The sequence below is a fragment of the Apus apus genome, chromosome 7, assembly GCF_020740795.1.
Source record: "Apus apus isolate bApuApu2 chromosome 7, bApuApu2.pri.cur, whole genome shotgun sequence".
Classification (NCBI taxonomy): Eukaryota; Metazoa; Chordata; class Aves; order Apodiformes; family Apodidae; genus Apus; species Apus apus.
The window spans coordinates 22,085,791-22,108,810 of NC_067288.1; the positions used below are offsets into that span (position 1 = coordinate 22,085,791).

General features: G+C 38.3%; 1 protein-coding gene across 8 annotated transcripts in view; it reads left to right on the forward strand.

Annotated features, from left to right (window-relative positions):
* The window catches only part of MAST2 (microtubule associated serine/threonine kinase 2), a 181,711-nt gene that overhangs the window by 69,085 nt on the left and 89,606 nt on the right, over positions 1-23,020 (forward strand). For 7 of the 8 annotated variants that reach the window (XM_051624429.1, XM_051624430.1, XM_051624431.1 and 4 more), the window contains one exon: positions 7,272-7,303. The exons of the other annotated variant lie outside the window; for it this stretch is intronic. In XM_051624429.1, coding sequence (XP_051480389.1) covers positions 7,272-7,303 — 32 coding nt within the window. The remainder of the gene's footprint in view (positions 1-7,271; positions 7,304-23,020) is intronic. 8 annotated transcript variants of the gene reach the window in all.

Below are 23,020 nucleotides of genomic sequence, written 5' to 3' on the forward strand. Positions count from 1 at the left end.
TGCAAAATTCAGGCTGTAATCTTTAAATTTACTTTTTCCTGCAGATGAAATTACATCTTCAAAACATAATCTTTTATGTGCTGTGTATAACTTAAAAATAAGTTTGGCAAGTGTATTTGAAGTGGGCTGCTGCTACAGGGTTTTGTTTTGTTTTTTAGCCATGAGGAAAAAAATCAAGCTGATAGTAAATTAGTTTGCTGAGATCTAAGGATTGAACAGCTGAGTTACTGTACCTGCTATTCTTGATTTGACCAGGATTCTTAGAGGTTCTCTTTAATTTTCAGAAACCATTCGCTGTTTAACCTCAGCTGAAAAGCTTAGGATCAAATGTGAAACTAGCTATTTTCTTTACTATGAAAAGAAGGAGCCTGCTGTTTGACTGATAGCATGAAATTAGAGTGACCCTGTGCTCTTAGTCCCAAATAACAGAGATAGGAACGAATCCTGTGGAGGAAATTAGACTTTGAGAACTGCAAGTCATTCATTGCTCTGGCTGGCAAGGGATGCGTGTAGCACCCTGCCCTTGGCTGCAGATGCCTGCTCCTCCCATCATCTGTAGCTCAGCTGTGGCAGCTGGTGTATTCCTGGGGTTAGGCAACTCTCCATTCACCCACTTGGGAATGTGGTTTGCATGCATCGTTTTTATTGTCATTTGCTGATACAAGCCACAATGTGTGGTTTCCGCCCTGCTTGTTACCCTGAGTGGGTTCTATCTGACCCATGCTGTATTTTGGGACTGAAAAACATGATGTAATGTCCAAAACATGGAGTTAGCCACTTCAGTTTACTAACCAAATAAATATATTTTAAAAAAAAATTAAAATTAAATACATATATGGGAATGGGCACTAAAAATATTCTAAAGAAAGTGGGAATACTTATCTGTTTTGAGATGTCTTCTGGAATTATTTTAGGTCAGGTAACCAATACCCTTAATCTTATGGAAAGCCCTGAGGTTAAGTGATATGAAAGGTTATTGGGCAACTTTGGAGCCATATATTCTTGACAGGTTAATGCACAGATGTGACCTGGATCCTTAGCTTTGCCTGCAAAGGGAGAACTTTGTGTTGCCCAGGCAGGAGAGCTGGTGGGGGAGGGGAAAATAATTTGCTGTGTTTGAGAATTTTGCTTAAAGTTTAAAGGGCTTTAACTTTATTTTCTTCTGCAATAACTATGATTTGAAATAAATCCAGAGGCTTTTTTCTTTTTTTTCCCTTGAGTAGTAAGGGATTTCTAAACTGATGAGAAGATAAAAGCTGGAAGATGGTAAAAACCTGAAACGTATCAGGGTTGCCTGTTAAACAGCTGAGGTTCTTTTCCCCGTTTGATTTTATGTGTTAAGATGCTTTGCAAATGACATTTTTACTGACAGGTAACTTCTCTTGAGGTAGAGAACTAATTCAAAGAACACATTTAATTTCCTTTGGACTTGTAGGATGTTTTGGATTACACTGGGTAAGCAGGTATCCTGTTAACTATTCTAGTGCCACAGACATTGTCCTGAGGCCTGTGGCACTGTCACCATGAAGGTGAGATTTCTTAGGAAAGGGCAGTTCCAGGCAGTTTGACTGGTATTGGAAATATGGGGAGAAACACTGGGACTGGGATATCCATGGTAATTCAGGATTTGTGTGATTGCAGGCATAGGTTCTGTACAGTGTGGAGAAAGCTCTGGGAATTAAACTCTGTGTTCTCATTCAATATTTTTGAATTATATTGGCAAGAGCTTGGGTATTCATTCTGAATATTTTAAGCATCTCTGTAGCTAAGCAGATGATCTAGCTGTATGATCCTGAATTTAGCTTCTGAAAAGTCAGTAAATTATAGAAAATATCTGCAGCGTATTCCATGGGTTAATCTGACATTTAATACAGATATGGTTTTAGTGTTGCTGTTTAAAATTCCTTGCTGATGAGTTTTGGAAACAAGTTCAGATATAATCATTTCTAGAGAGAGAAATTGAGAAATGCTGATTTTAATAACCATTTACAATGATATGGTGAAGAGAAGGAAATTATTTTTCTTGACAGATTCTGATAGGAGAAAGAGAAGTTAATGTGGGGTGTTTTTTTTTAATAACCATGAAAAATTCCTTCCTGTTAATCTGATGGATGGATTACAGTTTGTCCTTGCGTGGCCAGGCTGTATTTTCCATCAGAACTGGAGATTCCAACCCTCATTATATCATTTCTGTAATGCAAATGGTTATATATATAGAGAGATTTAATTAATCCCCTGCTGGTTGGTAGTATACCCTAAAGCAAACATAGTCAGCAAAGGAAAAAAATTAAAACATGAGTGCACAGTACCAGGTCAATGAGTGTCAGTGGAATTTCATCATCTGTGAAATAGTAACTTATTAACTGAAACGTATTTACTGGTATATCTGTAAAAATATTTGTCTGTTATCCCAACTGCTATGATAGTGAGCTACCTTGCAAGAAAGCCAAGGTCAAAGGCAATCTCAGGAATCATGCTGTCTGCTCTGGCAAAAATATGGAACATCCTGAGTGTAGTGATGGTTCTCACTTGAATTTGAAAGGACTACATTTAAGCTGCCATCAGCACTGACTCTAGCATCCAACTTTGCCTGTGGGTCTGTGCCATATGCGCAGCTTCATATTCAAGGACACATTACAAGACTGAGAGGAAGTGATAATTTTGAGCGATGGGCTCCTATTTCTTTACACTTGTATAATGTAACGTATCTGTTAAAAAGATATGGTCAATGGGCGTACAGATTTCCAGACTTTATTTCTATTCCATATTGTGTGCATGCATGCATGCAAAAAATCAGCATGCTTTCTGCTCCCTGAAGCATTTCTGTATTCAGACACAGTGTTTGTATACAAGGGATCACAATGGATGCATTTTCAGTATGGGTGCACTAAACAATTTATTATGTAAATAGAAAAGTGATGCTTAAAATGGCCAGTATATCTTCTGTTTTAGGTTCCTTGCTGCCTCACAAATGATAGGGCCTGAAAGTATCTGGTCCTGTTGTGAAACTGAACTGTAGTGTGTGCTGCGGTGTCCAACTAATTTTATATCTGCATGATCTGATACGATGAACATAAGATAAAAGGAAGCAAATGTAAGGAACTCTTTTGAAGGAGGGTATTCAAAGCAGCTTTTTATAAATTCCATGGTGCTGTATTTCTTTCCCAAGGTTCATTTTTAACTAGTTGACTGAAAATCTGCTGCTTCTTTTGTCATGCAGAAATCAAGTTGCATGTTTAATAATCATGCCTTGAAATATGGAACTGATACAAAAAAATAACTTTCCGAACAGTCTGTTCTGTCTTTTGGGTACTGCAAGATTTCATACACTTTGTATTTGTTAAGATCTGTGAAAGTAGCTGTTTGTTTCCACTTCCTGAAAGTTCAGTGTGAATTATGTGCAACAATCTTATAAAATATTCGTATGCTCTTTGTCACTTCATATAAATCAAATATAAGTGTAAGCCTCTACTTTGAGGGTTATATTGTTGACCTAGAGAGCAGGTGGCATGGAAGCTGGCTGAAGTAATAATGGTTTTATATATAGAGAGAGATGTGTGTGTATGTGTATATATATATATATGTATATATGTATATATTTATGTGTGTGTGTGTGTATATATATATATACACACACTGGCAACACAAGTGCTCAGGGAGGCAGATGTGCTGTCAGAAGAGGCAGTTTGGAATCTTGGAATGTTCATGTGTCGTTGTCATCAGAAAGCTGGTCTTAAATGAAAAGTATCCTTTAGGATAAACTAAAATATTGACTTAAAGATTGCAGCTGCACCCTGTAAACAGCATTTCAGACCAAGTAGTCACAGCTCAGCACTCTTACTAGTTTTCTTACCTCTTAAGAAGTGATTTATTTTTTCAGGATACATGGGCATGTAAAGCCAAACTCCTCTGTGAAGTGGGTGAAACCAGTGAAGTCGCACCACCTGCTGCCTCATATACTATCTAAAACATTTGATCTGTACTAGAAGGCTGATTCTGAGTAGAGTTTCACCTTTATAGGGTACTTGTGAAATACTGTTGGACTTCTCTCATGTTTTGCATAATTATTTAATCAGTGTTTTTGTACTGTTATTTCATACTTTGGAAACAACCCTGTCGTTTTTAGATGTAAATGCTCAGTTGGTCCTGCTGCACACATGAATGTCTTAAGCCATTTTAAGACCCAGCTGAGTCTCCACCCTGTGAGTGTATTCCCATCTCTGGTAGGAATTTTCATTGTCCCCTCTATCCTCCAGAGATCTGAAATGTTCTCCTGATAATGGACATCCTTAAATAAATGCCCTGAAATAGGTGATCAGCTTTGTCTGTAGTTTGCTCCCTTCTTGCTTCTGTCTCCAGGCATTTTCTTTCTTCTTCTTCCCTGGGAAGCAACTTTTTTAGACACTAATTCACGGGTCATTCAGGAGAAGCAAAGCTCATAAATATGCCACTCGCATTCGTGTAATTTACAGCTCTGAGGCTTTTGGGTTGGTCCTGCCATTCACCGTCTGGTTTGGAGGATTTCAAGAAGTGCTGTTTCCTGCAGAAAGGAGAAGGAAAAAAAGGTGAATAGTTGGGAGGGTGCAATCTTGGTGTTTCTCCAGAGGACAGGACAAGTGCTGCAGGAGTGAGGCATGGCTTGATTTATGGCTGATGGGGTTATTTAAGCTGATTTTAAGACTAACATGAAATGAGGCATAGTGGAACAACAGGTATAAAAATTGATTGCTCTGATTGTGCTCTTTGTTGTCAGGACCACAGAGGCATTAAATGTGAACTACTGCCTATTGATTCCACAGCTGCACTGTGTTTGTCAAGGTGGAGGTGCAGAATGAAAACAATTGCTACATGGACGGGATCATATTTCAATGGCATTGAGGTGTCATCTGCTGATACTTTTTTCCTTCCGTATTTGTAAACCAAGTTGATCACAGATTTCAAAGGGTTATTTCAGGAATAAAGCCCAAGTCAGTCCTTCGTTTAACCTTACATGCATTTAATCTGGAATTACCTATATTATAGGGAGTATTAAAGGTAGTATTGTGTGTGTAAAACAAGTGTACAGTAGTGGAAAGTAGAAGGTTTGTCTGTTCCTGTTACTGGGCCACCATTCTGGTGGTGTGTGTCTGTAAGTCACAGTTACTGGAGCTGTGCTGTTTTGGGGGGTGTTCACTCTTTAAGTGACTGTTCAGCCCTAATGACTAGAGCAGAGCTTGTAAACATGACCCCTAAAAGCTCAAAAATTAGAAGGCAGATAAAGAGATTTAAAGGTCATTGTTTCCCTTTTCCAGCCAGTACCATGACATTCCAGAGCTTTATTCATTCATTCTGAAAATATCTGTGTTGGAGCAAGTGGAAATGTACCATTTGATTAGGAAAAGTACCCTCTGCCAAGCACCTTTGTTATAGCAGATCTTATTTAAAGAGGATAAATTAAATACATCTGTTCATGTGATGCAAGAGATATTTATGTATGTATAGGTAATACACTACGTGCACAAATAGAATAATATATATAATTACTGTATTTTGCCTATTTATCTAGTTGCAGTAGCAAAAAGCTGTCATTGCTACATAGACTTCATGGTTAGAAACTTTAATTCTTTCTAACAAATGGTTGGAAGAAGTACCTTTTTAGAATATAAAACATGCAACCTGTTATAGATGCTAATGATTTATTATCTTCCATACTTGAAATGTTTTGATTAGGTCTTGACAAGTTTGTCTGATGACAGGAATTTATTTCTTGATGCTGTAAGCTGTCAGCCTTGTGATAATTCACACATAAAATTTGCTCAGTACTGTTAAACTGTATCGAAATTTCAGACTGTGGAGAACTCGTACTTGAATATAATAACAGCATATTTAAGATTTAATGATTTATTTTTTTTAAAGTTCTAGTATCTGTAACTTTGTGGTATAGTTGAAAAACTTTGCCAAGTAATGTCCAATGTCTTACTTGCCAGACCAGTCACTGACAGTTCGTCAATGACATTGTTAATCATTTCGGTCAGCATGCACACTGTGACTGAGTATGGAAACGAGGTTACCGAATCTTTTTGATTTGTTTTTTTCTGTTGACCAATGTTCAGTGAACACGCTGATTTTTTTATTTTTTATTTTTTTTTCTTAGTGGGGTTGAAAAATGCAGCCCGTAGATCAGTACTCGTCAGCCCAGGGTCAGCACCAGCACCTTCCCAGGGGCTTGTCCGCCTGCCCCGCACCGGCCGGTCGGGCAGGGCCGGCGCTGAAAGGGGAATGATTATTTCCTTTGTGTTAGGTTTGGTGAGAGAGGGAAAGGCGTGGAGGCTTCTTGCCTTTCACCTCCGGCAGTGTTTTTCCATCTCTTTATCCGCAGCCTGTAGCGGGGCTGCGGGCGGCGGCTCCCACCTAGCGGCGCTCTGCGGGATCACGGGAGCGGAGGACCTGGTTGGAAGAGGTCTTTAACCATAACCTAACTCAACCAACCATTAACCTGACTCTGCCGGGTCCAAAGGGCAGGGCCCAGTGAAGGGAAGCACCGATGTGCTGGGCGGGACATTAAAACCCAAACCAAACACGGCTGGTGGTTGCCTCATGGTGCTGTCATCCCTGTCTGTGCCCTGTGGATGCTCACAGTCCATTTACTTACATATTCCCCATCTTCCTTTGCTTTTGCTGCTAAGGTGCAAAATGCTGCTTTTTCTTCCTACGATACTAAGATTTTAGGTGGGAGTTGTGTTTCATTGGCCTTGGGGTTTTTTTTTTTGTGGCAACGTATAACACAAGTAATCTGTACATTGGAGAAAAAAACAACAAATGAAAAGTCACTCTTATTGCATTAAAATTTCCTCTTGGTGAGAATGTGAGAACATGCACGCAGCAGATGCTTGGCATATTGTGTACCACACTTCTGGAAGGGGTTTGGATGTGATGCTGATGAGGTGTGTAGACAGAATTAATTACTGCCTCATCTATATTTAGGCCTGCATTTCAAAGTTATATTTGCTCTGTTGTGTGCTTATGATTATGTGCCTGCAAAGGCAATAATTACTCAGACAAAATGAGTAACTTTTGTACCTCGTACTACTGTGCCTTGAACAGGTGCAGATTCACCTTTTATACACAGCATTCCTGTGCACAGTTATACACTCAGCATGCATTCAGAAATGGCCAGCTTTTTATTAATTTGCCTCATTTATTAATAAATACATGAGTAATACCTGATAACAAGTAGTATTAACTCCAGTTTTTCATTCTCTTTTTTTTTTTTTTTTTTATTATTATTCCAGAAGGAGCTCAGTCTCCCCAGAAGAGGAAGCTTGTAAGTATAATTACTCTTTTTTCATCACTGGGTTTGTTTTGAGCATGTATAGCTGTTCAGTTGTGGAAGTCATTTAAATGGGCAGATACTGTGTTTTTTCTGTTAACATTTTCAAGAATCTGTCATGCACTTGGAAACAGCTGGCTTCCATTTCTCTGAGACTGAAGGCTCTATTCATTTCCTTGAGTAGTAGTAGTGTAAGCTTACGTCTAATTACCAGCTTGAGCTGATCCTGATATGGAACTAGCTGTGGTGTTGAGTGTTGCTTGCACTGACATGGCTGAAGTGACTCCACAGGAGTCACTGATTATTTATGTGATATGGACAACTTTGATCACTGCTCTTCAAATGGTCTGTTGACAGAAGTCTAAGTACACAGCTCCTGGGCCATGCAGGTCAGGTGTTTGTGGAGCAGTCAGCTTAATACAGATACTTCAACAAAGTACCAAATGTCAGGAAAAGTAGGCTTTGAAAAATGTGATTTAAACAAATAGCATTTTTTTAATGCATTATGATGTTTAAAGAATTTTAGTGAACTAACATGTTTCTATGATATTATGAGAGTTTAGCTTCACAGATTTGTAGTGGTAGAAATTGCAGTATTGATTGCATTATATAAAAGAGAAAGCTTTTGTACTGCCTGCTATTGCATTATGATTTAAAATTGTTTCCTAAAGCCTATAGACTACAGACATAAAGCTCACAAAAGCATATAACCTTTCTTCCTCTGGTTTCTGGTTCTAATGAGAAATGATTTTCAGTCTTTTAATGTAAGCTCTCCCCTTTGTATAAGAAACAGTGTTTGGATGATGCAGTGTTTGGAAAGTGCCAGTGCTTCAGGGCTGAACAATACAACAGTTCAAAAGGCCTTTTTTTTAAAAAATGGGGCATGACCAGAGCTTTTTTTGTTTAGTTCATATGACAATGATGAACCAGTCAGAGAGTTATTTAAAGAACATGAAACACTGACTGATTTTCTTTTTTTAAAACCAGTATGCCCTAAGGGCTGGCTTAGCTGTATTTGATAGCTTTTTAAGAAAGGTGGTGTTCATGATTTGAAGACTGTGAAGGTTCTTTGAGCAAATGGTGGAGTGGTGAGTTACCAGAAGGGTTTTTTTTTTTAATATAACTGAGATATTTTTGTACAAAACTTGTGGATTTGAAATTGAGGATGCCAGAGATACTTCCTTCCCTTGGTCAAGCATGGAGGTGGGTATGACACAAAACTACTCATGTCTTTGCATTTGAAACATCCGTGATACAAATGAAGTGCTTCAAATGCATAGTGTTGTGTTTAGTAGTAACTAAACTGAATGACTGAATGTTTTATTTCTATATTGATGTAACACCTTTAGTTTTCAATACTTTGCTTTAGTTTTATTCCACAAGTGAGTGCCTCTTAAGCTGTCATTATGTGAAGAAATTACTTGTATCAAGAAGATCCAGGCCATAAATTTTAAGCACAAGGTTGCAGCTACTAGTGAGACTGAAAATCTATGATGAATTAAAATGTCTTTGGTTAGTTTCCTGTGTTATCTAGTTGATTATTTGATTGCAGTTTCTGGAATTACAGATTCTGTAATAAATGCTACCAAATAATTTCTTAGTGTTTGGAAAGTTCAAATATTTAAGAGGTTAGTAATGCATTGTGGCTTCTGTATGTTTGTGTTGATTCTGTACTGTGATGTGTATAAGGCTCACTGAGAAGGGGCTTGTGGAGCTGATGTGTGTGATTTGCATATCCCAGTATCAGAGTACTTGATTTTTAAAAAATGCACTCTCAGTCTTTGAATCAGGAATTAAGAGATATTTGTATCAAGAAAGGGAATAATTACAGTGTATGTGTATATATGTGTTAAAATATGCATATACTATTTGTAAATTTGTTCAACCATTCTGTCAGAAAGGGTGGCCTAACAGTGTGCACCCTAATGCAGACAGGAGGCAGTTCTCAGCTCTTCTGGAGCCTTTTTCTCTGCTTGCATCAACTGAAGAGTGAACCTCATACGCAAAAATACATTCTGAAAATAAAATGTATTCTGAAAAGATGATAGTGCTGCAGCTAATGAGTGGGGATAGTTATGGATGTAGCTAGATCCTCCTGATTCATTGGCTGTCATTCACTGACTGCTGTTCACCGACAGGAGTGGAAGCAGGAATTGACAGAAGGATGAAGTGTCTGGCTTGGAGCCAGAAACCCTCAAGAGGTGCATCCATTTTCTGCACAAACTCCAGCCTTTGTAGCAGTTCAGTAGCAATTGTATTGTATAGAAATATACAACCACTCAGCATTTTTCTGTGCTCTAGTCTGGAGGCTGAGGTACATTTACTACTGTAAAAAGATGATATTTGGGGAGAGAGTAATTCTTTGCCAGCCAGCCAGAAGTAGAAGATGACTTTATTGCTGCTTGCCAGGTGATTGCTTTGGTTAATTGTTAGAAAGGTTTTGGACTGTGGTTTAGCTAGAGGTTTTGTCATTGGTGAATAGAGAAGGGTGAGCTCTTCCTGACAACACTTTTAACTTTATCTGATTCAAATGGCTTCATATTTGCCTGTGTCAATATTAGTTCATTGTGTGTGAACTGAGTGTAGGCATGGACAGCAAAAGTTGCTACAGTGGTTTGTACTAGGGAAGAGGAGTGGAGTTAGATGGCTTAATATTTTTGGCAGGAGAGCATAAGGAGCTTTGTCACCTAAAGAAGGTCTTGGATAGAAGCTGAACGGGATGAATGGTGGAATGTAGCCTGTGAAGTCTGCTGATTAGTGACACTGCTTCCTTATTAGCAGAAGGGTGCACAAGCTCACTGTAAATGATGGCTTTGCCCTTGGAGATCTTGCAGTCTAATCTTGAGATAAACAGCACAGGGTGAGCAGCCATGTAAAACTGGTGGGAGAATTGTATGCAGGCTGACATTAAGAGGAATGCCCATTAAGAGGAATTTAGATACCATTTTGCTGTTGATGTGCTTACAGTGTGTGTTTTTCTGTTGGGGAGGTTATGTTTAATACACTAAAGGAAATTATACTGAACTGAGTTGCAGGCTGCAAAGAGGTTGAATGATACAAAGATGAGAAAAGGAACAAGTATTTTTATTCTGTTGCTGGTGTGGCTCAATAATCAGAGTTCAAAGTTTTCCTTTAATAAATGATGCATATTAATGCATTGGTTATGTTTTTATCATGCTTTGTTCACAAAAAATAATTAGCATTCATGAATATTTTCTGTAATTTCAAATAGCAAATATGAAGTGATAGGCCCAAACTTTGATCTCCATCCTATTAGTGGAAGCAGCTTAATTATTTTCAGCCATTACCCTGTTCTGTTCTTTTGGTGCTACAGCACATCCAGATTTTTTTTGTGTGTGTGTTGTTGGCTTCATCTTTCAAATGGTTTTGATGTGCCCCTGCACCTGAAGCTCACTAGAGACATTCCAGACTTGAAAGAACAGAGGTGGAGACTGTGCAGCAAGATGGGGCTTGTGAGGAATTGCTCATGTGTGTTCATGTGTGTAACAGCAACTGGGCACCCAGGCTGTGAACTGCAGCATTGTGGCTGCATGATGTGCAACATCATCCTGGAGCTCACTGTTTCTTCTCATTACCTTCTCAGCTATACATCTAGTTGGGGTTGCATTTGAGCCATTTGATTTCTTGTTCAGTATCACATTTTTTGTAAATTTAGTTGTTCGTAACATTAAATTTATTGGCTCGTTTAGATTTTTAATGAAAAATGTGGGTTTATATTTGAAATCCTCACGGTTTCTTAGAGTTACTAGCTTGGGTTGCTGTAATTTTTGTAGTATCTAAATGTAAAATTTTCTGAAAAGAAAATATTGCTTTCCCACGTTATATCTAAATTTCAAGAGTAATTTCCTTAGCAAACTAAATTTGCTATAACAGTTCTTAATTTCAGATGCAAGTTATTTTTAATAATACTTTCCTGCTATCAACCATCTGTATTAAAGTGTGTGTATGAAGGGAAAAAGAACATGAAGGCATAAGAAACATGAAAATAATTATAATCCAGAATGTATCCAGTAAAAATACACATTTAAATTAACCAAATTTTACAAGCTGCTGTTCTGATGGTGGTAGGTGCTGATAAGAAATAGTATTTACCTTAAGTTTTTCTGTCTACCTTTATGAAATGTGATAAGCAACATAATACATGTGCAAGGCTTTTATGGTGGTCTTTATCCCTTCTAATATCTTTTTAAGGCAATTTATACCCACTGTAGGGCTCATTTTATCTCTTTCCCTGCTTCTCTGCCCTCTTCTTCTTCTTTTAAACCTCTAAAGGTTCTCAGTTTCTACAGCCCTGGACATTTCACAGGGTGTTTCATTAAACAAGTCTTCATATAATTTGTTAAACTTGCCCCAGCTTCCTGACAGTAAAATAACAAACACACACAAAGGAATTTCTTTGGGAGGATATGCTGACTGCCAGTTTCTATCAGCTTCTACTTCTATTTAATACTTAAACCTGGGAAACAACAACGCATTTGATGGCAGAAAAAAGATTTGCTAGCCTTTAGTGCTGGTTTATGTCTTTATCCTGCCATGCTCAGGTGCAGTGGGAATTTCCTCTGTATCTGCAGAGAAATGGAATATATCATTCCATTTCTGTTCATCTTGGCGGGTAAGCATTTCTGCTGGAGATCGATTGATGCCTTTTCCCTGCCAGGAGCAACTGCTGGGCCTCAAGGAAGGAGAAGCTGAAGTGCTGGAAATGGGGGGAAAAGAGTGATTCTGAAAAGGAGTAGGGATTTTTGCTGCTTTTGCACTCTTATGTTTTGGATCTACAAGTAAAGTAAGAAATAATACCTCCATTCAATGGTCTATGAATGTGATACTTCTTATAGATGGGTAGAGAAAGAGGTGGTATTTTCTAGCCACTCCATCCTTCTCTGAGCTGCACAGAAGCAGCTCACAAACAGTAGATCAAAAATAACCCAGTGCTGTTAAACTAGTATGTGGGGCTGGCTCTGGAGGTGGAACGTGCTGAATAATTCCAGCAGGGCTCTGTAGGAGTGTTGCTATTTGTGTTTTAGGCTTTAAAAATAATTTGAAAGTATAGCTTGTATAAAAGAAGTGATTTAGTTAATAAGTGGGATTTTAGTGTTCTGTATATACTGTAATCTCAAGAGACCCAAGAATTTAGGGAGGTTTTCCTCAAGGATTTAAAAGTGAGAAAATTTCTTGTGTGTAGTTTTATTATCAAGTTTCCACTAGTTAATCACTTAAGTGTTGGACATTATTTTGGGACAGTCTTGCTATTAGCATGAAGTTGATATTGAGCTGATGGAAATTGCCATTTACAAACCAAAAATGCAAGATTTGCTTTGTACAGGGAACATTGCCTCCTAACAAAGGTGTTTACCTCAAGCTCTCTTTCAGCAATTTGGCTCTCTAGGTTGCTGCTGTTGCTTTTTTCAGTGCTAGAATCCATAAAGTTTGTAGCTGAAACACAGTTTGGGAGTTACGGGAAGATGCGTTAAGATGAAAGTTGTGTGTGTTCTTAAGGGGATTGATTTCTGAAAAAGGGATGGCTCCTGTGTTCCCCCGCCAACTGAGAACAGCTGCTCTTTGCGCTACTGATGACTCTGCAGGGGCTCTGGGTGGGACCAGGGGCTCTGTTCCTATTGCAGTGTGAATTTTCAAGCTGCTGTGAAAGATTTCTGCCAGAACCCTTTCAAGTGTGCCATCGCTTTCCTTTTGATTTGGTGAGAGTGACCATTCCTGTTCCGTGCAGTCCAGAATTTGGTTGCTGATTTGCTGTGGGCTCAGCCTGAGTGTTCCTGGGCTGTGTTGCTGGGTCAGATGGCTAGTTTGTGTCCTGGACTTTTCTGTACCTTCATGTCATACTGATGGGCTTGGTTTCCTTTCTCTGGATGCTATGAATAGACTTGTGGAAGTTTGTTTATTTATTTATTTATTTTTAAATTACAAAGTTTTTGATGTGAGCTGTGTGATTAATCTGGACCATTACTGAGCTCCTGAGGTCTCTGTGACACTGGGGGTGTATGAAGAGCTGGGAATTGCACTGATTGTTCTGTGCTCTGCCTTGGGGTGATAACCGTGGGCTCTCCTTCCTGGCTCTAAGTCTCTTAGGCTGAGAAGAAACAGTGTATCAGCACAATGATGAAACGGAGGAAACAGAGGCTTGGAGCCCCATCTCTGCGGATCCAGTAAGGACTGTTGTGAAAAATGAATTGCACTTAAACATTTGAAATTGAAACTAAGAAGAAAGACAAGGCAGAATTTTCTGTGGCCAATAGACATCGCTTTTATTTGTTAGAACTGTCTTTATCTGTCATGCTTATTTGGAAGCTTTAATGTTTTGCTTTTGTGGCGCATTTGCCAGAAAGTGTAGCCAAAAAAGAGCCATATTTAAATGTTTTTAAATGGGCTACATTGTGGTTAAGGTTTGTACCAAACATTATTTACTGTAGTGAAACTGAATATTTGTAACTCTGTCTTTCTGGTTTGCTCACACTTCAGATTTAAAAAAGCACTTCTAATAATCTGCCAGAATTCTGTCACAGGACTCAAATCTCTAGAAATCTTTGCTACTTTTATGATCTTTTAAAATGAAGAATATTATAGAAAAACTTTTAGATGTTAAGCAAAAAATCATTATTTATATTGCCTTCGTATTTTGACAAAGGAAATTTAAACAAGCAATTACTTTTTAATGCCTTTTATAAAGGCTTTGAAATCTACTGATGAAAACTGCTCTTTATGAAGTTCATAATTATATATTATTTTATTAAAATTAAGGAATTTGTAGATTTTATACTATGTGTATAAGAAGAGGAGGTTAAATCTATCATATAGTCAGTGAAGGGAGGAGCAGGGTATAGGCAGGCTTAACCTATTCTGTCTGTGGACTGTAAAGTTCATCAGCTTTTCAGTAGAGGTTGCTACTGGGGAGGATTTCCAATATGTAAGGGTTACTTAATGATAAGTCTTTGGATTAATTAAAAAATTTAAAGCAAAGAGCATTAACAAACATGCTTGACTTCAAGACTTTCAGTGTAAAATGTCTGAACATTAAACGAAACTGAAGCATGCCCCATATGTTCTTTTTGCTCCCTTTTCTACTTCAATATGGTAAATAGAAAGTTTTTTTCATCCCTCAATCAAAATCAAAGTTACAGTTGTAAAAATATGGGAGCACTAGTTTGTATTCTAACCCATAAGCACATTTTATCATACCAATATTTGTGAGTTAACTTTTACTTTATTTCTAGTGAATGTCGTCTCGTGTACAGTTCAATAAAGTAGGTTATTGAACATTTTTTTTTATGTTTATATAGAATAAGTGTTGGCTGGTAACCCTGCAAAATCAATATATTATACAGAACTGAACACAGATCTGGGAGTCCTCAGCTGTAAACCTGATGCTGTCATGGATGAGTCACTTAGCCTCTTTGTGCCTCAGTTTCCCCATTGCTAAAATTAAAATAAAGCCATTTTGCAGTGCTGCTTTCAGGATTAATTAATTGTTGTTATGAAACACTGACAATGCTAAATATTGTTTTCTAGTTAATGGCTTGTGTAATCTGTGTTTTCACAGTTGCATATTTACACTGTTGCCACAGCCATGGCGTGGAACTGTGGCTCCCAAATTGCAATCTATGAAGGCTGTGATATAAATGGTCCATGTCTGTGTGGTAGCATTACCAGCTTTATTATTTTTTCTCAATTAGAAGCTTTACATTGAGGATTGACAGTGGTGTGTGTTTCAGAGAGGCTGGGAATCACTACAAATGAAGGATTTTGATAATTCCAGATTTGGAGATTTTCATAGTGGAAAAATAATGTTGACTACATATTAAATTGAGTGAAAAATACATTTTGGGTTGGATAATATCAGAAGGATGATTTTTAACCACTTAGTTTATTGCATTTATGAAGAAGACATAACTTGTATTTTGGAAGTGTTTTTTTGCCGCCCCCCCGCCTTTTTTTTTTTCCCTTCACTTTTTATTGGAACAGAAGACGTGACATTGACCCTGTTTGTTTTTTTTTTCTACTGTGGTACCTTGTCAGAATCTCCTCTCCTTTGTTCTCCCACTGCCGAGGAAGTGATGGTCATCAGCACACGTTCTCTCCTACATCTGCTCCAGGTCTGCAGCACCTGAAATTCCCATTTAGTGCTGACTGTGCACTTGTTACTTCTCCTCTAGTATTTTACCTGAACTCACAACCCCAGAGCAACCCACCTAGTCCATGCTACAGCCACCCTTTTCAGTGGAGGTAAGGAGAGGTGTCAGCTAGGAATTTCTAACAGTTTGGTGTTGGTGTAGCCATTTATGAACTTGCCTGCTTCACAGTTTAAGAGAATAATACCTAACAGAAGGGAACAACCTTGTAGTTGTAATTTTTTCCAGACATTTAGTGTTCAGTTGCATGTTGGTACTAATGTTTCCAGCTCATTTGAAATTCAAGGCCCTACATAGGGAGGAAGAGAAAATTAATTAAGGAATGGAGACTTTCTACATGTGTGTGCATGCAAATTCCTGGTCGTACCTTCTGCTAGCATCTTAGTACCTGTGCAACTTGTACTGTGCAGCAAAGGAAGCCTCACAGTCATGGCCAATGTCAGATAAACCAACTTAAAAGTAAACCAGCTTAGAGTGGGGTCCTTAAAAAGCACTGCCTAGAGCACGGGGGGTCTGTGCTGCACTCATCTATTCACTGTAACTCCACAGTAGTTTCTTACAGAAGCTAGCAGGCTGGAGTGTGTCTACAAACAGAGGTTCTACAAAGGATAATGAGTAAAATCAAGCCTGTTGTTAGCAGGCTTAAATATGGGGAAAAGAGTTTGTAAACAACAAAAAAAAGTCCAAACCAGCTCAGTGTGTATTAAAGCATTTGAGAGCTTGGCTGATGTATTTTTTCCTTCAGGATTAGCTCTTCCTCCGTGTGGTGCTACTGTGGAACATGTACGGTCATCAGCAGCCCCACTGGAAACCTTCAGTTTCTTCACTTAGAAGAAACTTCACGTAGTGAGAGAGTCACAGATGAAGACTATCACAAGCTAGAGATCTTTGTGTGTGAGGTTATGAAATTGGAGCTCAGTGGTACCTACTTAAAACTTGAGCCAGCACAGCAATCAGAGGGCTGGTTTTGAAGTTCACATGCTGCAGTGTGGATGTAGCTGGTCAAATTTCAGTTACTCATCACGTCGTAATGCAATAGCCCCTGAATCCAGACTGTTATTTCAGAGGGAGATTGCTCTTGCTGGCCAGCTCTGATAGAAGTAACCAGAAAATGTGAAGTTGAGCTATTTTAGACATCTGTCCCTCTAAAGAAGAGTAACAAATAGGCATCTGTTGAGTGGGAATCAGGTTGTCAGCAAAGGAAAGGGATGTTGCATGTGTCTGTGCTTATTGCCATGAAGAGAGAGGTGCCTGCTGCTTTCCCTGCACGTTGGGCAGTGCTTGGTGAAAATTCTTAATAAGATGCTCATTTTGGCAGCACTTGCAGTGAAGTGAAGGGCAGTGACTAAAGAGGAGTCTCCTAACATTTTAATGTAATTGTAATCAATATAGCTTTAAATGAATTTTTATTACTTAAAGAATGGTATTGGGTAATGTTCCTTACCAACAAAGGTGATTAAATAGTGTTTAGCAGTGGGGCTAATTAACAGACTGGTAAGTACTAATTAAGTATCAAAATTAGATTATTGTTAAAGTGGAGAACTGTTCTTTTTGGAGAAGAGTTCTAATGATTAGAAATTATTCTCAAAAGCCTTTTTAGTACTTAATTGCTTTTTTTTACTTTATGAATCTTTCGATCTTCAGGCTTTTGACATAGGTCTGTGAGTAATTTTCTCTTTAAGAATAGTTCATATAAAAGTCTTAGTGTCAAGTTAAATCCCTCTGTTACTATGGACTCTCCTTGATAATAATATTTTTCACATATGGGGACCTTGCAGCCATCTGCTCTCTAAATACTGAATGGTTGATGATTCACAGATAGTATGGCTCTGTTTAAGAGCTTAGGTCTGCTATAATAACTTTTTATTTTTGTCCTTGTTGCTTTCACCTGTGAAGCTCTTGATCCTGTTTTATCCTGTCTTTCTTTGTTGTAGTTTTGTTTACTTGGTTACGGTACCAGTGATAGCCATTCCTGCTTGCTCAGAGCAAAGGTTCCTCTTGGCAGGTCGCTGCTGTCATTGATCTACTCAGTTTAACACCCACAGGTTAGTCAGGCAGCAGTTCATTTCCATGGCTATCCAAGCGATACTAGGAACTGGTAGAAAATGTAACTAGAAAACTTATGCCAGAATGTTAAATTTTTCTCACATTTCACCTTTGGTATATTGTGTTTTCAAGAATCTGCATAGATTTTTTCCCCTCTGGCCTATGTTTCGTGGTATCATGGATATTTTTACATGGACAGAGGAGCAACTGTTGGTGCATCTGACATTGAGTCAGACAGCACAGAAGTTCATGGCTTCTTAAAAGAATTAATTTAACTGAGAATGAAAGTGTTTTATACATAACCTTTGAGCAATCGGAAAGAATGTAAACCTGTATTTGATGCAACCATGGTTTGGAATTAAGGTAATGTATCTTTAGGAAGAAAAGAGAATTATGTCCAAAATTAAACTGGAGTATTGAGTCTCATATTTGGGATCTGGCTTGCATTCTTCTCAGGGAAGCAGTGAAGTCAAATTACTGAAGAAGAAAATGAGGCCATGTTTCACAGCTGGTCCTCTTTATGAGTTGGCAAGTCTTTGTACACCCGTATTTGTCATGTAATAAAAATATGGAGCATTTATGGGTACCAAGTTGCTTAAAAGATGTCATTAATTAATTGTCCTAACTTGGAAATGATAGGCCTTGAGGTTAAAGGAACATTAATTTCCCCCCGTTTCAAAAAAATGTTACACTGTAGCACCATCAGCAAGATATAAGGTAGTTTCAATAATTCTAGAAATGGATAAATTTGTTTCTGGTAAGAAGAATGAAAGTGTTCAGGTGCTGTATTTCTGGCATCTCTGGGTGCTGCAGGTGAGGTAAAGTCTCAGTGGAAATTTGCTTTATCCTAACAAATCAAGGGAAGAGTTGAGTTCAACTGGTTTATTCAAGGGATATTTTCTCATGCTATTTTGATTTCATGAATTTGTGCCAGTTGTGGCATGTTCATATAGGGATATATGGTAGAGATTATTTCTATAGGAATGTTTTTCCTTGGAGATTCTAGCCTTAATAAAGTTTGTTGATAATAGCTATTAATTTTTTATAGCTTTGCAGAATAGAATCATAGATTTTTTTCCTAGCCTGTACAAAATCTAGTCATGATATCTGAATGTGATGGTGGTCAGATCCTTGCTGTTGTGTTTAAGTGAAACAAAATGGGAAACCTAATGCTGCTCCAAAATACTCAGTGCTTGAGCACAGCACATAATTACTTGATCAGCGTGTAATTACAATGCTATGAGTTTTATATAATTAGTTTTTTTATGGACATCTGTGATATAATTTAAGACTATATTAATTTATTTGCATAAAAAAAAACTATTCTAGGAAACAAGCATTTAATCAATAACTGTGGTAAGTAACAAGAATATGTTATACATAGGCATTCAACAAATGTACTGGATTGGGTGCTTGCCTTTGTTTAAAGCCTTTTCCTTAGAAGCTGTTGCAGTGGATGAGAGGAGACCTGTATTTAGGTATGTGGCTTCTTTGGGTGCAGCATCCTCAGTGACTGTTGCTGTAAACTGACGGGCTTCTCAGGCTGCTGATCAACTCACCTTCGCCATGGGTAGGGATGGAGACAACTGCCTCATTTCTGTGGGGTCTTCTATTAGGCTGTGGTTCTTATGTATCAAGGAAGGTGCAGAAATCCCTTCCATACTAGAAGTATGTATTCTTGGCATACACTGCCCTGAATCACCTGTGTTTGGAAGAATATACATATTATATAATAGCAGGACAGCACCTGTAAAGAGAAGTTCTGCACTTCTCCTTTCAGGACAGGCTGAGAGTTTAAGTTGTTCAGCCTGAAGAAGAGAAGGCTCTGGGAAGACATCATAGTGGCCTTCCAGTACCTGAAGGGGCTACAGGGGAGGGGCTTTTTATGAGGGCTTGTAGTGAGAGGACAAGGGGTGATGGATTAAAAATGGAAGAGGGGAGATTTAGGTTAGACATTAGAAGGAAATTCTTTGGTGTGAGGGTGGTGAGACATTGGAACAGGTTGCTCAGGGAAGTTGTAGAAGCCCCATCCCTGGTAGTGTTCAAGGCCAGGTTGGATGGGGCTCTGAGCAACCTGATCTAGTAGGAGGTGTGTCTGCCCATGGCAGACGCTAGATGACCTTTAAGGTCCCTTCCAACTCAAACCATTCTATAGCTCTATGATTTTTAGGAAGGCTAAAAAACATTTCAGGATTCAAACTTGATGAGGTTCTTTATATAAATATATATTTTTTAAAATACCTCAGGGCTTGTCAAGAGTTGCTGATAGTTTCCTGTCTCTACTTACATTTCCTTTTAGCTTAAAGTAACTTGATACAAGTTTTAGGAGTTTATTTTAGTTAGGATTTCCTATTTGACAAATGTCAGAGGATTAATGAAGAGGACTATATTCAGCTTGAATGACATTTGAAAATTGTTGTTTTTGCAGTAAGTGATACCCTCCTGGTTTAGTGCTTGATTTGGTGCAGGTTCTGCGTTCTTAAATGTGCTAAATAATTGGTCAGAGTTGACTGCAAGACAGTATAATGTCACTTTTGGAAGCAATGTAGATAAGCAATTCAGGAGTAATGAGTAACAGAACAACTTTGTGAATATATCATTATGCATAATGTGAAATGGTGAATTTTGAGTAGGTAATCTTTTGGCAACTGAGTTGTAATCTCCATCTCACATTGAATGAATGAATGACTTTCCCAGAATTCATTTCTTTTTTGATGGAAATTTTTCTCCTTATTCATTTTCTTTGTACCAGTTGTTATTCTTGGGTATAGTTTTCCCCATCTAGGAGATGGAAACTACAGGGGAGAGATACTAGTCATACCTAAAACTTGACAGGCTCAGGTAACTTTCTCTTTCTTACACTGATTGCCACATGGTTGGAAATACTGAGGCATGGTGGCCTGACTGGTATAATTAATTCAAGTGAAGGCACTATGTAAATGCTAAAAACCCTGCACCCTGCCTGGAGCTGCAGTAGCAGAAGAGTTAAACCCTGGGGTTTGGAACCTGAGGTGTGAATTCTTATCTTGTTCCATGCTGGCTATTTGGCAGCCCTCCCTGGGACCACTTGTGTAAAGCATAACCTGGGAAATCAGAGGCTCCCAGAGGGGAGTATGGACTCGTGACTTCAGGAGTTGGAGGGCTTTAATGTTTGCTAGCCATTTCACCTATAAACGAAATGGTTTGTAACTGTTTTTTCTGTATAGTTGTTCTTGAAGGCTGTCATCTGCTGGTACCACCTGCACAGGGGCCAACTCGTTTACTACCCCATTTACTAGTTCGGGATGGTTAGAACAAGCTACCAACCTCTATGGAGGAGTGAAAAGCTCAGAAGATTCTTAAGAGACTAAAAAATCTGAAGCTTTTCTTTTTCTGTCCTTATCCTCAAATAACAGTGACTTCCTCAAACAATAGTAGTGTGCTCAGTTCTGCACAAAAATTCTTCCTTCCCCATAGTCTCTCCCTCAAAGATGTTTTGATCTTGAATACAGATACAGAAGCAACCCACGTGCTGAAAGATTCCTGGCAAGGGAATAATTCTGAGCAAGAAATACATATTCTTAACCAGGCAGTCATGTGTCTATTTTTGTTCATAGATAGGCACATGCATCCTCCAAAACTTGTTTTTAATTGTACTATGTGGCAACCAGGTGCTATTTTTAGTTTAGACTTAGGAAATCAGTGAGTGTGCAAACAGGCCCATTAACATCCCCCCCTGAAGCACTAATAGTAGAGATGTACTAATAGCGAGTACCAAGTGTCAACTTAAGGGACTTGAGCTGGGGAAAAACAGAGATTATATGACACAGCTGATTGCATTATCACAGGACTATTCCTGCCCATGAGCAGGAGATTCCTTTCAGATGTGTTTTCTTAAAAACTTACTGTTAAAAGCCATGAGTTGCAATTTCTGATTTAGATAGATAAACCATTTAGCGAATCAGTATAAACCTGAAAGCTTAGGGAAGTTTAGAATATAAAGAAATTTTCAGGGTAACATTGTACCTGTTTTTTAAATTTTATCTCATTTCAACTGTGTCTTGCTGTCTTGAGCTACACTGAAGTTTTATCTCAAATTTAAGCTCTTGTTTGAATTTTCAAAACTGTACCATGCCAGAAGGTCTGCAGCAGAGCTTCATCTTCTATAATGTCTCCTTTTGTGCTTTCTTTTCTACAGGCTTCATTTGTATTCTCCCTTTCTTCGGTGTCTCTCTGTTCCTGTTTCATGTTCGTTCATCTCAAATATACTTGTTCTAGTCCTCCAAGTTGTCTCTCATTTGTCTCCTAAGATTTTGCTACTTTGGCTAGTGGTTATTATTCTGTCATTCAATCCCTTGTGTGGTACTTGAGAGCATAATCTTCTAACCTAGTTTACATTACACTGTCATTATGAATTATTAATGTTCTAAAATAAAATCTTCAAACAGTAATCTTTGCTGTGGTGAAAGAGCTCTGTGTGCTTTTGTCTTCCTTCCTGTCTTCCCTGTCCTTTCCTTTCTTTAGACCTTCAGGTCTTTAGAGCAGGGGTGTTATTGATCCAGCTGTCTGGGAAAGACTTGCCTGTGCAGTCAGAGTCTCGTTGTTGCATCTCTCAGCTGAGATAGGCATTTATTTATATAAATACTAAAAAAACCCCACAGCTTTGTAGAATTCTTTTGATTCTGTTACAAGATCTGATGTACAAGTAGAAGTGATAATGCACGTGTGGGTTAAAGTTTCTCTGCAAAAGTGAATATTATTTTTTTTGTGGTCTCTGCGATGCAGCTGTTTTTGTTCCTGTGATTCTAAACTTTATTTGCCAATAGATGAGAAATTTAAAATAACAGGTCAAGTTATAATTCTCAGCAAATATTTAGGCAAAAAAATTCAACCAAAAGAACTCGTAAAACTCCCTGTCAGCTTTCCTCCATACTTGATTTTAATGCAACTGTTTGTCCAGTCTGCTTCTGAGAAATTGGAAGATTCCAAACCCATTAAATTTTCCAATTTTCCAAGTCAATCAACACACAGATATTGTCCAGAAGTGTTCCTTTAAGTTATGAGTGCCTACATTTGCCTACATACTTGCAATTAATTTGAACAAAGTGGAACTGATTACAGCTGCGTTCATCTTTGACATAGAGGAGCAGCCCATGGGGACGTGTTCCAGCCTGCACCCCATGGCTCGTGTGTGCAGCCTCCTCTCATATCAAGATGGATCATGAAACTGTGACCTGTCGCTTCTGCAACCTTCCTCTTCTTATTAAAGATAAGGGCAGCTGCAGCCTACACCGCAGAACGTCACACTCTGTATTTTACATACTGTTGTTGTAAGTGGTCGGTATTGTGAAAAGTACTGTTATTTATAAATTTTGCAAGTCATATTTTCTCTGCATAAAGCACGTTCTTTGGATAGGCAGGTGGTGTTCATTTGTGTGCATGTTCTGTGCTGTCACGGTTTTTCTGTTTGTTCAGTAGTTTGTGTTGTACCAAATAACTTGATGAGCTGGAATATTACTTAATT